General features: G+C 35.1%; 2 protein-coding genes and 1 long non-coding RNA gene across 3 annotated transcripts; 2 read left to right on the top strand and 1 right to left on the bottom strand.

The window, feature by feature from the left end:
- The first annotated feature begins 1,100 nt into the window (after window positions 1-1,100).
- LOC134281875 (contactin-1-like) lies at window positions 1,101-4,862 on the top strand. The gene is made up of 7 exons (XM_062764311.1): window positions 1,101-1,256; window positions 1,351-1,503; window positions 1,735-1,788; window positions 1,978-2,265; window positions 3,277-3,585; window positions 3,862-4,148; window positions 4,648-4,862. Exons 1-7 carry the CDS (start codon window positions 1,178-1,180, stop codon window positions 4,753-4,755), a joined length of 1,278 nt encoding a protein of 425 aa, XP_062620295.1. The 5' UTR covers window positions 1,101-1,177; the 3' UTR covers window positions 4,756-4,862.
- Window positions 1,427-2,587, bottom strand: LOC134281876 (uncharacterized). The gene is made up of 3 exons (XR_009995183.1): window positions 2,412-2,587; window positions 1,987-2,145; window positions 1,427-1,528 (listed from the first exon to the last, which is right to left on the bottom strand). It is a non-coding gene; the product is annotated as an uncharacterized LOC134281876 (long non-coding RNA).
- Window positions 4,863-7,859: 2,997 nt separating the features above from the next.
- LOC134281880 (uncharacterized) lies at window positions 7,860-9,116 on the top strand. Its single transcript, XM_062764315.1, has 3 exons — window positions 7,860-7,921; window positions 8,117-8,947; window positions 9,113-9,116. The coding sequence occupies exons 1-3, from the start codon at window positions 7,860-7,862 to the stop codon at window positions 9,114-9,116; spliced, it is 897 nt and encodes a 298-aa protein (XP_062620299.1).
- The last annotated feature ends 7,306 nt before the right edge of the window (window positions 9,117-16,422 follow it).

The following is a 16,422-nucleotide window of genomic DNA, read 5'->3' as shown; positions in this document are numbered from 1 at the left end:
AAAGGTTGTTAAAAGTAAGACACTTCCAGCATCGGTATTGTAAACCCAAACCCCCCCCCCCAAAAAAAAGAACTATCAATTAAAAAGGAGAGGGGTGACAGATATACAACTTAAAGTTTTTTAATTGCAAAATTACCGAGGGGCTATGTAAATCTGCAATTGGAGGTCCAACTTATACCCATATCTTCCAATCTAAGAAGGAAATTCTTTAATTATTAAATTATGCCAGTTTCAAATATCCCTAACAAATAAAATGAATTTGAATTACAATACCTACACTGGATTCCTACACTTTTAGTAAATGTCCATCGAAAGCCTCTCATCTTATTCCTCACTAAAATATTAATTGTTACAACTGCAGTGAAAAAGAAACTCTAGGAATACAGTACAACAATAATTGGTGGTGTAATTCAGATGTGGATACACTTAAAAAAATGAATGCTGGCCAACGTATTTTCATACTGATTGTTAGGCTATTTTTAAACGCTGAATTTCCTACAGTTTTTCAATATGCCTGATCATGACAAGGACCCAATGGCAGGGGTTACCGACAGGCGAGACTTCTTTCTCCATGGCTCCCGATCTCCTCTTATGTTGATTTTAGAGGTCAACGTCTGCTCTGCTCACAATTTGTGTTGTTTCAATCGACCTTTGAGCTTGCTTACTGTTCCTATACCCCTATTTCATTATATTATTTCAATACTTAGAAAAAAAATTATTATATTTTCTAACCCTTCATCAATCCGGTGCACGTTTCTATCCTTTTCACAATCGGATTCCACATATCCTCCAAATAATTTCACGTGATGATACGTGTGATGTGTAATACGTCATATCTTCTTATGCACTTGTAGATTTCACAAACAAATATTTGAATACATTTCAATCACAAAGTCACACAGTCAAATTTCTCAACTAAAATTAAATGAACTTGCACTGCAAAAAAGAGGCAGTCAAAATATTGAAAGTAGAGAGTTGATACTGGACAAACAAAACGGAAAACCTCTTCAACCAAATTTTCATACAAGTTTTTGATATAAAGGTATTGATCGACAAATTATATGTGGTAATATTGTATTTTTTATATATTTTTTCAGAGTATCTAATTCTCACTCGTTATGCCTTGATCAGAGCCTGTTCCCTTGGTTCTCTGTGTTTATTATGCTGTGTGTTTTCGATGTGTGAATCTTGTCGACCATGTTGCAAAAAAGCAAAGATATTTGCGAGAGCAAATGTGATTTCAACGTTCCTCTTGAGTATGTTTTAACTAACGGTATTTCATAACGTCAATGGTTGAATGATAATAATCATATGCATATCTATAATTCAATATTATTGAATATTTTTCAGTTGTACTGGAAACATGCACAGTGATATCGTTTATGCTTGCCTTGGCAAAATTGTCAGGATCTCTAAGTAAAGGATGGTCGTTCTATGTGGAAGTCGTGTCATCTATTTTTACAGCTTTTGTTTTCTTCATCCTCATCTTCAGCATATTATTTTGTACGTAATTCATTTTCTATTCTCCCTTAAAATGAAGATGATGATTAGAACAGTGAAACCCAGCAACTTTAGGAAATTCGAAATTCAAGAAATGTCCAAAAATAGTCAAACTGTCTCCTATCCTTCTGATGGAAATGAACAGCATTAAGTTTTTTTTTCACATGTTCAAGATTTATCGATAAATGCATCTAATATGATTTGTATCTAAACGTAAAACTTTATTGTTTTTAGGCAATAAAAAATGTTACATGGATCATACAACATTTGTGAATCGTCCCTCTGACGGTAACTGTGAAACAAAGACTGGTAATTCATGTCAGTTGATGTTAATTGTATTTAACATTGCACCATCCACTTCATCACATCATAATAAATTAATCATGTGAAAGATTTTAAAGCTAAAAATAACTTTTTAGTAATCATGTTCAGACTAAATTTGTTTAAGATCTGAAAGACTTGTTTTTAAATTTTCAGAAAAGTTACTTTTTAAAAAGCTTCCTAGGAGTGTGAATTCGGACGTCGGAGAATCATTGTCTGTGACCGCAGAAGTATCAAACGCCGACAATGTTTACTGGTGCAAGGGAAGGGATCATGTGATCAAGTATTCCACTTCTTTCACCGAACACTTTGAATCCTCGAAAGCTGAATTAAGAATACAAAGTGCAAGACTTCAAGACGAAGGCGAATATACCTGTGTTGCAGAAAAATATGGGGAAAATAAGGACAAACTAGCGCACAGATTCTTCATCTATGTCTTTCATGGTATCTCACTGAATTCATTGAACACTAAGAGATTTTTATGTCATCTGAATAGGTTATCAATTGCTATCCGAAACGCCCTCGTCCATTTTACTTTAAATTCCTAAAGTCTTCTAAAAAACCATTGGATTATTTTCAACTTAACTTACCTCAAGCATCTATCGGAAATATGCTTTCCATTCACCTCCATCTTGAGCATTCTAGATCATCTGAGCCGAAAACTCAAGTGGGCTTTTTCTGATCGAAAAGCGTCCGGAGCGTTTGTCTCTCATATGTTGTCTATCAACATTTTCGACTTCTTCTCAAACCACCGTGCCAATTTCAACGAAACCTGTAAAAATGCATCCTTAAGTAAAAGAGAATCCGTTTATTTACGGGAAATTCCACACCCTCTTTCAAGGGGAGATCATTAATAATTCTAAAAAAAAAAAAATCGGTGGCAGCTAAAGAATATCTCTTGCTCAAGAACTAGTGGGACAGAAAAAATAAAACAATTGCATATATGTCCACCTTCCACGTTATGTCGTTTGTTGGCTTTCTTGAGACGTGCCAGATAAATATTATATTTGTAAATGATATCCTCATAGCATCTCCTTATTATCATCTCATGAAAATATTTGTCTTTGTAGACAAAATTATTTTCAATATTTTATCAACACACCTACATGTATATATGCATGTACTATGTAACCTTTAGATTTTTTAAAATCCTTTTCTGGCCTTCTCCGAAACTCAGCATTAGTCAGTGAGAGAGAAAGTACCGGGTATACAGCAATAATACCGTCTGACTTTATTGTGTCTTTTAATCATTTTCCTTTAGCAGAAAGAAAAAGAAATAAAGACATGTCTCAGAGAAATAGAATTGCTGTATGATCCACAAGTGGCCGATAATGTTTATGAACGCCTACTTCTGTTTTCTTATTAAAATTTTTAATTTTATCAAAGTAGAGAGAAAATCAAATTAATTCTTGGTATTGAACTAAAACAAGTATTAATTATTCAATATTTTTTTAGTTAAGCCGGTATTTACCCAAAAGCCACCGGCGAATATTACTGCGTATGTTGGTAGTGTGTTAAACTTGGAGGCTAAAGTAGATAATGCAGAAACAGTAACGTGGATGCATGAGGGAAAAGAAATTATCAGTTGCTCAAAAAGAAATATAAAATGGAAATTCCTGCACGGGGAAGCCTCTTTAAGAATCGGAAATGTGACTAAAGATCATGAAGGGGATTACACATGCACAGCTAGATCAGGAAATGACCTACAGAAAGGGAAGAACGCGATGGAGGAAAGTGTATATTGCAAAGTTAGGGTCGTAAATGGTAGGTTCCTACATTTCAACAAGACACTGATGACATATAAAAGAAGATTCAAGTATTGTTGATAAGTCAACGGGGTTTCATAGAATTGTCTTGAAGAATTAGTTACCAAATTACGGCTAAAAGTCACTAAACAGTTTTTAAACTTTACATTCCGAGTTGTTTAAAAAACAAGTGAATTTTGTTTGATTATCACATGTAATTAGGAATTCTCATTTCAAGTTTCGCCTATATCCCAATAGAGAAAAGTTAAAAATTAGCATTTGAATTGAATTGCAGCTGAACTGCCATCATTTGAAAATGCACCAAAATCTATGATTGTTACGGAGGGCAACATTCTGGAAATAGAGTTAAAAGTATGTGGATTTCCTTTACCAGAAAAGGTTTCTTGGTTCAAAGGAAACGACAAGCTAGAGATGAACAAACGTATAACAATGCAGTATATTGACGGGAAATCAAAACTAGCCGTACTAGATACAAAGGAGGCTGACGCGGGCTTATATGAATGCTACACCGAAAATATACATGGAAATAACGTATGTCGGATACCTGTTAAAGTTACAAAGGTATGAATTTTTCTTCACCAACATTACCTTCATGGTGAAACATTTCATGAAATATCATGAAAATGTCTCATTACACTGTTAATAAAGAAAAAACTAACAAAGATATATGTTGACCTCCTTTTTAATTGAGGGCCAGAGGAATTGTTTTAAACCTAGACCATCCATATGCATTGACTTATCTGACTAAGAAAGAATTTGCATCAAGTTATTAATTTTTTTCCAAAGACTAAAAGTTAAGATGATAATTTGCATCCATGGACTGACTTCTATTGATTTTAGTTATCTTCTCACGTCTCCATTCTTTTGAAAATATAATCTCGCGATTATAACCTTTCAATATGGAGCTTGTGGACGCTATATGTTTTCTCTCAGATGATAGATGGTAAAAAATATGCTGGTTCACCAGGGTTATTCTCGTATATGTAATAAGTATTATCCAGTATATATTTAATTATTACATATCACGTTCATTCAAACTGCATCCATTTGAATTTTTTAGGATGAGTCATTACATGAGACGATTGAATGTCCCATCTGCATGGACCTCGTCCAGACAAAGTTTTACAGTGTGGGCATGCCTTCTGCTCGGAGTGTTCGACAAGATTAACCAGGTGTCCCACTTGCAGGGCCCCTGTTCAAATTTTAACCAGTCTATTTCTTTAGTGTATGTCAATATTTTTCAAACATTTTGTAAACAGATTTTAAAAATTTGTACAGTACATGCAGTTGTGAAATTTAATTTTCTCCTCCACTTTTGTATGAAATACAATGTACTTGTTTATGTTTTTGTTTTTACGTCTCTCGTGTACTTTTGCATTATCTTTGTCAGTTTTTGAACTTCACGAAAACAGCCCCAAGGGAGCTTATATATGAGTCAGGACATGTGTAACTGTAAATAAAGATGAAATTGTTGTGAAATAACGGTTTTTTCTTTATACTTTATAGAATTCAACTTATCAATGAGGCAAAAGTTAAATTTTACGAGGGCTGTCCCAGAAAAACGTGAACTTTTTGAATACTAGTATTTCAAATAATCAACCAAAAGTAATAATTTTTTGTATGCTGTTTGGAAATGGTCTTTTTGTTATTTTGACAAAATATTATAGGCCTTTGCTATCATATGCGAATAAAAATAGCAGTTAAAGGGTTTTAAATATTGGTGGTCGGTTCACAACAAATCTTTGAGTTTTTGCAAATGTCATATGCATTGTCAATAAAGTTTTCTTTTTTATCAAGGTAATACAGTATACGGAAATATAATGTCACAGAATTTACCTAAATAAATACTCTATAATTTGATGTCCTCGTGTATAAAAACTCATTTATTTGACGTCACAAATGACAAACATATGTACCAAGCATTTAAAGTTAGACATTGTCAAACTTTGTGACGTTGGATGGTAATGTGGAGCAACAAATTATCAAGCAACGCAATGTTTGGCGGGTTATGACTCCTGCAAATACGGAAGTAAGATGTTAACTATGAAAAAACACAAACATACGTATTGGAAACAGGTTTTTCTCTAGTTGAAGGGGTTTGAGGTTTACTCGACTGCTTATCCGATAGACGAGAATAGACCTCTAAAATGATGACGAACTGAAAAGACAGGAGCAGGGCGTCATAGGCCTACGTGAAGACGGCTATTAAACCATTCAATCAGACACGTTTTTGATCGGTATTGTGAAATTGTTTATTAAAAGAATTAACTCTGCAGTCTTTGGTAACACTAGTATTTGAAATTTATAACTAAGTAACTAAAACAAAATAAAATACAGTGCCGAATTTATTCTTGAATAAATTATATTAGAGTCATAGATTCCTGAACAAATTCACAAACGCTACGGGAAGAGCTACGTTTTGACGTCGTCGGTGTTGCGCCGACAGCTGATTTGTTAGATTCGTTTACTTGAGATGAAAATGTTAGTTATAGAGATGTCAATTTTTTTCAAGTTTAGAGTCTTGGTGAAACAAGAGATACTGAAAATGTTTGCGCTTTTCTGGAACAACTCTTGTAATTTGAATAATTACTTTATTTTGCTTTTTACGGAAACCAAAGGTCTAACTCAAACGAAATTTCTTTTTGAAAAATATCTTTAAATAGACTTATTACCTGTTTGATTATTGTCATTTAATCCTGGTTTTAAATACAAGAAGTTCCCCCACAATGACTTTTTTTCTCGAAAGGCTAGTTATATAGTGAATCTTCTTCAGAAAAGCCTCACTATAACGCCATATATTATCCAAGCCATTCTTCCCCCTTTTACACCTAGCCTCCCCTTCTTTCTATTAGTAAGATGTGTCATAATAATGTTTTTATTTGTTGACTGCAGAATTCAATGCTTACAAGGATAATAGGCAAGAAAGGTTAATTTTGATTTTTGACACGTAGACACTGACTGGCAGCATATGCTTTTCAATTTCCTTATGTTTAAAATAAAACTTCATTATGAAGACACGTTTGGAAAAAAAGAGGGCAAAGGTAAGATGCATCATCCATATGTGTTTAAGTCATTAAAGCATTTTCTATTGATTATTAAAATTGTGAATAACGGTCCATTAGATTTAATGATTTCTCTTATAACTTGTTTTAAGTTATATTGAACGACGAGGCACTTCTCAAAAGAAATTAAGTCAACTCTTAATATATTGGTTCAGATTCTGAACTTGTATGTCAAATTTGATTTTAGAAAATACATTCGCAAACACCGTACGACGATAAAAGTAAGTAACTGGCAATACACAATAGTGACTTACAAAAAATCTGAATTATTCGACAAAAGAATTGACTTGAGCTTTTCAGTTGCAATCTTTCCCTATTTATTTTTTAATTGTTGTTACCACCTGTATAATTATGAAGTTAACGTCGTCTCTCGATACTCAAGAGTATTCCCTGATTACAATAATTTTAATTACCAAGTCTACTGACTGATCAGTTGATGCCATTCTGATTTCAAAAACCTTCAAAAACATTTCTTAAAATCCGCATTTTGGAATCCTTTCTTGAACAATCTCTATTTTATACATTTAAATGTTCATTGAAATCTATGGAAACCAGGCGCAGATCCAGAAATTTTTTCCAGGGGGGGGGGGTCCACCCCTGTCAAAAAAAAATCCTATCCCAGAAATTTCTTGACAAGCAAAAAAAAAATATTTAAAAAAAAAAAAAAATACCCATTTCACACATATTCGAGTTTACCAGGGGGGTCGGCGTTTACCGGGGGGGGGGGGGGGGGGGGGTCCATGGTAACTTTTTTCTTGTTTTAGTATATACATTTTTTAACCTGGTAAATTGCCGGGGGGTCCTGACCCCCCCGACCCCCCCCCCTCTAGATCCGCCTCGTTTTAGATATCGATGATTTTACATGTAGCATTGTTTGTTTTATGATGAACTTCATTAATAACACAAGTTTTTGATTAATGATATGTCAATTAAAGTAACTAGAAGATTTAAAATACCTGCAAGTATTTTTAAAAAATGAGAATTTCTTGAATGGATGTGAAAGAGCTCCTTAAATCTATTATTGGCCTATACGTGTTATCATAATTAAGCCTACTCAGCTGCTACATCACCCATGCTAGTTAACGATAGATTATCTGCAGCAGGTCAGTTGATACATGTAATTTAAAAATAGCAAAACGAAAGTACATCATCAAAATTATTTTCATTTTTCACAGTTCATTTCAGGTTCCTGTTAATTTTCTATTTTTCAATGTTCTATTTCAAATGTTTATCAACCCAAGCAGCTGTAATGTTGACGGGTTTTCTGACCTGGTAAGCATCCAGATTACTGTTGATCGCTCTTTATTCCGCGTAATAACTCGAGACAATATTCGTGATTTTTTTCTCTTGTATATACAGAGTAAATATCTATCTCGCCAAAAATGTTATCGCGAAAATTAAGACTTAGTGATCTACAGTATTCTATTTTCAAAATTTCACATGATATGTGTATATCTTTACATGCAGTTGCGTGATTATCTGGTGCATGGTCATTCAGTACAAAATGATTGAGCTTCAACATGGCCTTGATCAACTGGAAAGCGAAATGTTATCTCAACCACAGCTCACAGAAATAAAGAATTGGCAAAATTTTCATAGAAAATCTCTGAGAAATTTAGAAACAGAATTACAAAATCTGAAATATTCTACAAAAAACTTGGACCACTCTGTAGAAGAACAAAGGAGTCTAGTCAAGACGACAATAGACAAACAGCTTCAACTGCGCGAGGACATGACAAAATGTTCCGAAGGTTTGCTCAACCTACATACAGTGTATGCAGAACATTTCACGTACCCACAAGCATACGTAGATAAGGCAAAGAATGACCTGAAACTTTACTTTGAAGTTGAACGAGGAAAAATATTCGAGAGACTTTATAAAGAAAAGTTACACAACTTCAATGAAATGCTTGAGACTCACTTGACTAACTTTCATAATGGCTCTACTGAAGAAGAGAACTGTAATTCATCTAACATACTTTCATCAGAACCACGTTTGACAAAGAAAGTCCTTGCACAGATAATATATGAATTAAAGAGATCTATACATTACTGGACAATGACGTCACAAAGTACCTTGCATTTTTTACAAAGAATTATACACCATCAGGACTCAGAAATAGTAAAGGTTAGAATATGGACTGTGAATCTCCTCCGACAAAAGTTTAAACATAATGAAAAGTCCATAGAGTCATTAAATGTGCAATTGAGAAGTTATAAACAAGGCATAATGGTTTTGAACGATTCAATTGATACAATTAAAAACTTGACTTTCTCTTACCCAAGTCTTGCATGCATGTATGGATGCATATGTACAATGGACAGGAGATGCAAAAAAGAAATGATGAGAGAGGAAAACCTATTGATGGTACATGTAATACATGTACTTATTTTAAGTATTTTATTGAAATTATTTGTACATCGTTAATTTTAAATGTTTAAATTCCTATATTTTATTTTCAGATAAATATTGGGACCTTTGGAAAATACTTCCCATACCTACATGTACATGCATCCTATTAATTCAGATAATATGGAATTATTTTTCTTGGGCCAATTGGTCAAACGAGAGTTTTGAAGACACTAAGAATCGGAAGAAAACCTTTTGTAATGAAATGGGGCATGCAGCTACTAAAGCTTTATATAAGGTATATATGGAAGGGAATTACCGCCAAAAGTCTATGTATCTTGCTTTTATTCTTATTCTGCCTACTTCTTTATGCTTTGTTATTATTGTAATTATATGTCACTTTATTGTTTTCATATTCGTCTTTATTACATTTCACTTTGACTTTTATCCTTCTTCATTTTGCCCTTACTTCTATGTTGCTTTATTCTTGTAAATTCATTTTACTTTCTTTTAAATTGAAACAGTTTCTTAAATGATTATAACTATTACGAACGCTAACTCAATCACGCAAACAATGAAGCATATTCAATGAAGACGAATACAACACCCCTACTAATGTGTTCGGAACCTTTGATTTTTCGGTGTTCTGCAAATTATAAAACCCGATGTGTTCAGAGTAACCCACAAGCATACGTAGATAAGGCAAAGAATGACCTGAAACTTTACTTTGAAGTTGAACGAGGAAAAATATTCGAGAGACTTTATAAAGAAAAGTTACACAACTTCAATGAAATGCTTGAGACTCACTTGACTAACTTTCATAATGGCTCTACTGAAGAAGAGAACTGTAATTCATCTAACATACTTTCATCAGAACCACGTTTGACAAAGAAAGTCCTTGCACAGATAATATATGAATTAAAGAGATCTATACATTACTGGACAATGACGTCACAAAGTACCTTGCATTTTTTACAAAGAATTATACACCATCAGGACTCAGAAATAGTAAAGGTTAGAATATGGACTGTGAATCTCCTCCGACAAAAGTTTAAACATAATGAAAAGTCCATAGAGTCATTAAATGTGCAATTGAGAAGTTATAAACAAGGCATAATGGTTTTGAACGATTCAATTAATACAATTAAAAACTTGACTTTCTCTTACCCAAGTCTTGCATGCATGTATGGATGCATATGTACAATGGACAGGAGATGCAAAAAAGAAATGATGAGAGAGGAAAACCTATTGATGGTACATGTAATACATGTACTTATTTTAAGTATTTTTCTGAAATTATTTGTACATCGTTAATTTTAAATGTTTAAATTCCTATATTTTATTTTCAGATAAATATTGGGACCTTTGGAAAATACTTCCCATACCTACATGTACATGCATCCTATTAATTCAGATAATATGGAATTATTTTTCTTGGGCCAATTGGTCAAACGAGAGTTTTGAAGACACTAAGAATCAGAAGAAAACCTTTTGTAATGAAATGGGGCATGCAGCTACTAAAGCTTTATATAAGGTATATATGGAAGGGAATTACCGCCAAAAGTCTATGTATCTTGCTTTTATTCTTATTCTGCCTACTTCTTTATGCTTTGTTATTATTGTAATTATATGTCACTTTATTGTTTTCATATTCGTCTTTATTACATTTCACTTTGACTTTTATCCTTCTTCATTTTGCCCTTACTTCTATGTTGCTTTATTCTTGTAAATTCATTTTACTTTCTTTTAAATTGAAACAGTTTCTTAAATGATTATAACTATTACGAACGCTAACTCAATCACGCAAACAATGAAGCATATTCAATGAAGACGAATACAACACCCCTACTAATGTGTTCGGAACCTTTGATTTTTCGGTGTTCTGCAAATTATAAAACCCGATGAGTTCAGAGTAGCTCTGGCAGTGGCTCTGGCGAGAGTTAGCGAGACTTCAGCGAGATAGGGTAAATTATTCACGGAAATGTAGCTAGGAAGTGACTAGCACGTGGAGGCATGGTAAACAGAAAAGTTATGTTGCGTTTCAGTTTTTACCACCCTAGACTCGGCTGATACTGTCTGTAGAAATGTACTTCAATCGATTGAACTCTTTTACATTCATTCAAACTTAAATAAGACTTAGTATTCTATATGATACAATTTTCTGCACTCATGAATCAAAATTTCTTTTTGGACAAATATTTTTGCATGGGAACCGGGACTACATTTTTTGGCGTCAGATTAGCAAATGAGGCACCAGCATGATTTTAACTGGCCAATCAGCTGAATGAGTATTGCATTATGGGTTACTACGAATACTACAGGAATTTTACGCTTGAAAAAAGGAAAATCTTATGGTAAATGAAAAGCATTTTTAAAAATATTATTTTCATTCTCATAATGAAAAACAATTCATTTGTTAAATAAAGCGGAAGTCTAGGTTTCTGAAAGTCAATCAGCAAAAGCGATTTGCGTCTGTATTAATTCCTGTGTTGTACTATCGATGAATACAATTGACAGGTGAATTCCCTGGCCGAACAAGTGATCACGAAGGTAAACAAAGCTGTGTCCATTTAAATGCATAAGAGATACTGCTCATTTTCCTTACCCTTGAAGCGCTGGTGTTCCGAACTAGACACAAACTACATTTTATTAACATTTTTTTCCCTTTGTATTTTGTTCGTAAGAACATTTTTATATTATTTTGCAGTCTATTATTTTGCGTAAATGTTGCTATTCATTCAACGATTGGTCAGTTGCTCGTGGTAAGATACTCTGTGTGCATTAATAACAATAGCCATATAAGGCAAACAAAGGTTTGTCAGTGTGGATGATAATGCACATTTTTTTTTACCAGCGAATCGGTCACTAGAGAGCTCTAATTTTCGCTGAAAGGTATAAGATATATTGTTATTTTAACGCCCCCTCCTTTAGCCACCGTTTTTCTGTTGAAAATCATGAAAGTCTTTCAGAAAGGGCTGGAAACATTTATTACAGGACATGTTTTCAAAAGAAACAGGCTATAGTAATATCATGTTTACTGCCAATTTTATTTATAAAACCGGTTCTACCCTATAACCTTTGAATAGATCAACCTAAACCACGTGTCTTGAATTTAAATCACAATAACATTAGTAGGGGTGTACAAGTTGTCCGAATTTAGTGCCGCATTATAACGCTAGGTGGCAGGGGTGTTCGCTAAGAGTGTTGGTAAAATTAGGTAAGCAAACCCGTGCCGGGGTTATTCGAGTTTTTTCAATTTTCTGCCTTAATACTTTATTAATCAAACTTAAATTTTTAAAAGACTGATGTTTGTTATAAGTCCAGGTATGTACCCGATGCATGCCATTCCCTCGGAAGTCTCGCTAGATGGTAAGATTTCCCCTGGAAGACTGACTACATAGTGATGCTTCCTTCGGAAGACTATACAGTGGGACTCCCCCGGGGAAGTTTCAACATATAGCTAGTCTTCCGTGGGAAATCTTGCTATATATAGCAATTCGCCCCCATTCCTAGCAACCCTCCCCCCCCCCCCCCCCGAATAGTTTTTTTTTTAAATCGTAAAACAATGTTTATATATACTAACGTTTTCAGTTTTTGAAGAAAATTTATCCGTTCTATCAGAGACCTATATATACTAGTATATAGGTCCCTGGTTCTATATGAATAAATATTTAAATAATATCATTTTAATAGTGTTTTATAATTAAATCATTTTAACCATTTAGTTAAACATTGCGGATAATCTTCACGAGTACATATGGATAATGACTTTCTCTCCCCCCCCCCTCCCTTGGATGCAGTCGCCCGCGTGGCACTGTGGTTACGGCGTCTGCTCTATATAGAGTCACGAAGTACAGTAGTAGGGAGTCGACCAATACGTCGTCGGTTCGAATCCCACTATAGGATGTGGAGTTCGGTCCTTCGGATGAGATCTAGACCGTTTTATCCGAGGTCCCATGTCGCAGTAGGTGCTGGCACGAAAAAAGATCCCTCACTGCTCAATGGCTATAAGTGCCGCGTATATAGGACAAATTTGCAGCTCTCCACCGGCAAGAGGTGGCTTCTCCATTTCAGGGAAAAATTCTCGAAAAGGAAATTACATGTATACAATGTACAATCACACCATCAAAGTCTCAATATATGTATATACTATATATACTGACTTCCGGGTGGACGACCTCCTATGGGGTAAGTTTCCTAAACCTCACTTTTTACTACTGGAAAAGTTCAGCGAAAGGCTTTTTGCCCCCCCCCCCCCCCATCCCTTATATCCCTTACACTTTTTGTTGCAGTACTAATAGTCAATTTATATATTATAAGTCATGTACTTAGTGGCATATGAGTAAAATAATCACTAAAATTTATTACTGAAAAAAGTTGACGACCCCCCCCCCCCCCCACTTCACCATCACCAAATAGAATTTTCGAGTTTTAAGATTTTTTTTTTTAGCTCTCCTGATTGATGACAAACACGGTGCGTACTAAAGATATTTCTTTCTTTATTGAAAAGTGCTATTTGAATATAAAATATTAACGCAGAAAAAAAGACCGGGTTGTTTCTAGTATGCCTGGGTGCATGTAGTCTGGTTCCGACTTCGCCTTCCATGCGCGGATCTAGAGGGGGGGGGGGTAGGACCCCCTGGAATTAACAAGGGTACTAAAACAAGGAAAAAAGTTCCCCACCCCCACGAAATAGAATTTTGACGTTTGGGCGAGTTTAGGTTTTTTTCTTCTTTTTATGCTTGTCAGGAAATTTCTGGGATTGGATTTTTTTTTCTTGGTTGCCCCCCCCCCCCCCCCGGAAAAAAAAATTCTGGATCCGCGCCTGCCTACCCATAACGCTCCTCACTCCTTTGCAAAGCCCTGTCCCTAGAATCACGCGCATCAGCAGTTACTATCTGTCGTGAAATAAAGTTCAGTTCAGTGGAAGGTTCTGAAAAACAACCCAATTTATAAAGGTTAACTAGTATCAAAATATTTAACATTTTTATAACAATTAAACTGTAATTCAAATACCAACAAATAACTTTCCTAGAGTTATATTTTTCAGGCGAGAGAACAGTGACGTAGCATCGTTTTTGAAAGTGGGGAGATGGGCAACAAGAGAATAAATATTCAAGCTACCCGGCTGATAACAACTTCACAAGCGCAAAATAAACCCCAGGAAAGTGTCCAAACTTGAAAATACATAGGCGTCGGAACCGGGGAGGGGGGGGGGCGGCTTAGCCCCCACTTCTTTCCAAAGATAGACTTAGTATAGACATTGAGCATTCCTGCGTAGGTTTAGCCCCCCCCCCCCCCCCAATTTCCATGGACATGATGCAGTAAAGGTTTAAATTGGGGAAAGTGGTGGTATTTGGAAACAAGAAGCCCATGGGCCACATCGCTCACCTGAGTAACTTGGGTGATGCAGTTCTTACCAGATTCCCCCTCTTGCTATACCTATCATGCCCCACTACTCCCTTCCCTTTTATGAATTTAAGAATTTAATACATGTATCTACACTACCCAAGGATGCTTCCATATAACTTTCAGCTTTCCTGGCCATGTGGTTCTTCAGAAGAAGAATTTTAAAGATTTGTTCTATATATTTCTATGTAAAATTTGGATTCCCTATTGTGGCCCCGCCCTATTCCTGGGGTCATGATTTTAACAATTTAATATCTACACTATTCAAGGATGCTTCCACATAAGTTTCAGCTTTCCTGGCCCAGTGGTTCTTGAGAAGAAGATTTTAAAAGATTTGTTCTATATATTTCTATGTAAAACTTGGATTCCCTGTTGTGGCCCCGCCCTACCTCCGGGGGTCATGATTTTAACAATTTAATATCTACACTACACCAGGATGCTTCCACATAAGTTTCAGCTTTCCTGGCAATGTGGTTCTTGAGAAGAAGATTTTTTAAGACTTGTTCTACATATTTCTATGAAAAACTTGAATTCCCTATTGTGGCCCCGCCTTACCCCCGGGGGTCATGATTTTAGGAATTTAATATCTACACTACCCAAGGATGCTTCCACGTAAGTTTCAGCTTACCTGGCCCATTGGTTCTTGAGCAGAAGATTTTTTAGTGACCCCACCCTATTTTGTCTTTTCTTGATTATCTCCCCTTGTAAGGAGACTTGGCCCCTCATTTTAATAATTTAAACTCCCCTTTACCAGAGGATGTTTTGTACTAAGTTTGGTTAAAATTGGCCCATTGGTTCTTGAGAAGAAGTCGAAAATGTGAAAAGTTTACAGACGGACGGACAGACGTACAGACGGACGGACGACGGACAAAATTTGATCAGAAAAGCTCACTTGAGCCTTCGGCTCAGGTGAGCTAAAAAAACTTTGGCACTGGAGTTCGAACCTTCAACCCACCCTCACCCCTCATCACGAAATAGGATTTTTGTGTTTGGAAAATGGACATTTTTTTTTGCTTGTCAGGTATTTTTTTTTGAAGGTCTAAAAAAATTCTTACACTTACTCCCCTCCCCCTCCAACTTTCAATTAACTTCCGACGCCAATGAAATCCTATTTCGGGGGCGGGGTGGGTTTTTAGTTAGATTCAAATTCTTCTGTAGTGTCAAATTTAAATTTTCTTCCTACTATACGTACTACATTTACTTATTTGACCATTACTCTTACAAAAAGTGGGTCGGCCTTTAAATGAACATATTCAGTATAGTATAAAGTTATGTCTGAAAAAAGAAGCCGCTACTCCTGTGTGCCCAGAGAAAATAAATATGGAGTTTCCATCATTGAATCGGGAGATCGGATCCGGCCTTCAGAAGTTCGATGGATAAAGTATTAAGGCGTATTGAAGAATCTCAAATAACCCGACCCGGGTTTGCTTGCCTAGTTTTACCAACACTCGTAACGAACACCACGCCACCTAGCGTTATAATGCCGCACTAAATTTTGACGGTTTGACAACTTCCATTCGTCTTCATTGAATATGCTTCATTGTAAGCGTGATTGAATTAACATTCGTAGTAGAGATAATGCTAATAATTTATTAAAGAAACTGTTTAAGTTTAAAAGAAAGTAGAATGAATTTACAAGAATAAAGCAACATAGAAGTAAAGACAAAATGAAGAATGATAAAAGTCAAAGTGAAATGTAATAAAGTGACATATAATTGCAATAATAACAAAGCATAAAGAAGTAGGCATAATGAGAATAAAAGCAAGATACATAGACTTTTGGCGGTAATTCCCTTCCATGGGTATATAAAATTCTACAGAATGCATTCAAAGATGTTAAAAGTTTTAAATATTACGTTATATACCTAAAAGTTCATTTGGTTTTATACATTTTACGAGAAACTTCAAAACTTTTGTGTGTTATAAGTTTTGGACGTAGCACGGACCAACAGAAGTATGTCCATTTGGCCTCTGATTTGATGGGCTACAGAATGTCTGGAAACTCTGCCTCCAT

This window comes from Saccostrea cucullata, unplaced genomic scaffold, assembly GCF_032062105.1.
Source record: "Saccostrea cucullata isolate Sc308-1 unplaced genomic scaffold, CSIRO_AGI_Scuc_v1 ctg5688, whole genome shotgun sequence".
In the NCBI taxonomy this organism is placed as follows: domain Eukaryota; kingdom Metazoa; phylum Mollusca; class Bivalvia; order Ostreida; family Ostreidae; genus Saccostrea; species Saccostrea cuccullata.
Note: the sequence above shows the minus strand (reverse complement) of the source record. Positions and strands in the feature narration are given on the sequence as shown.

Coding starts and splice junctions, on each gene's coding strand:
- LOC134281875 (XM_062764311.1), top strand. CDS start 1,178: ATGTGTGAATCTTGTCGACCATGTTGCAAAAAAGCAAAGATATTTGCG. Junction 2,266..3,276: donor CTTCATCTATGTCTTTCATG/GTATCTCACTGA, acceptor ATATTTTTTTAG/TTAAGCCGGTATTTACCCAA. Junction 4,149..4,647: donor TACCTGTTAAAGTTACAAAG/GTATGAATTTTT, acceptor TGAATTTTTTAG/GATGAGTCATTACATGAGAC.
- LOC134281880 (XM_062764315.1), top strand. CDS start 7,860: ATGTTCTATTTCAAATGTTTATCAACCCAAGCAGCTGTAATGTTGACG. Junction 7,922..8,116: donor TTGACGGGTTTTCTGACCTG/GTAAGCATCCAG, acceptor CTTTACATGCAG/TTGCGTGATTATCTGGTGCA.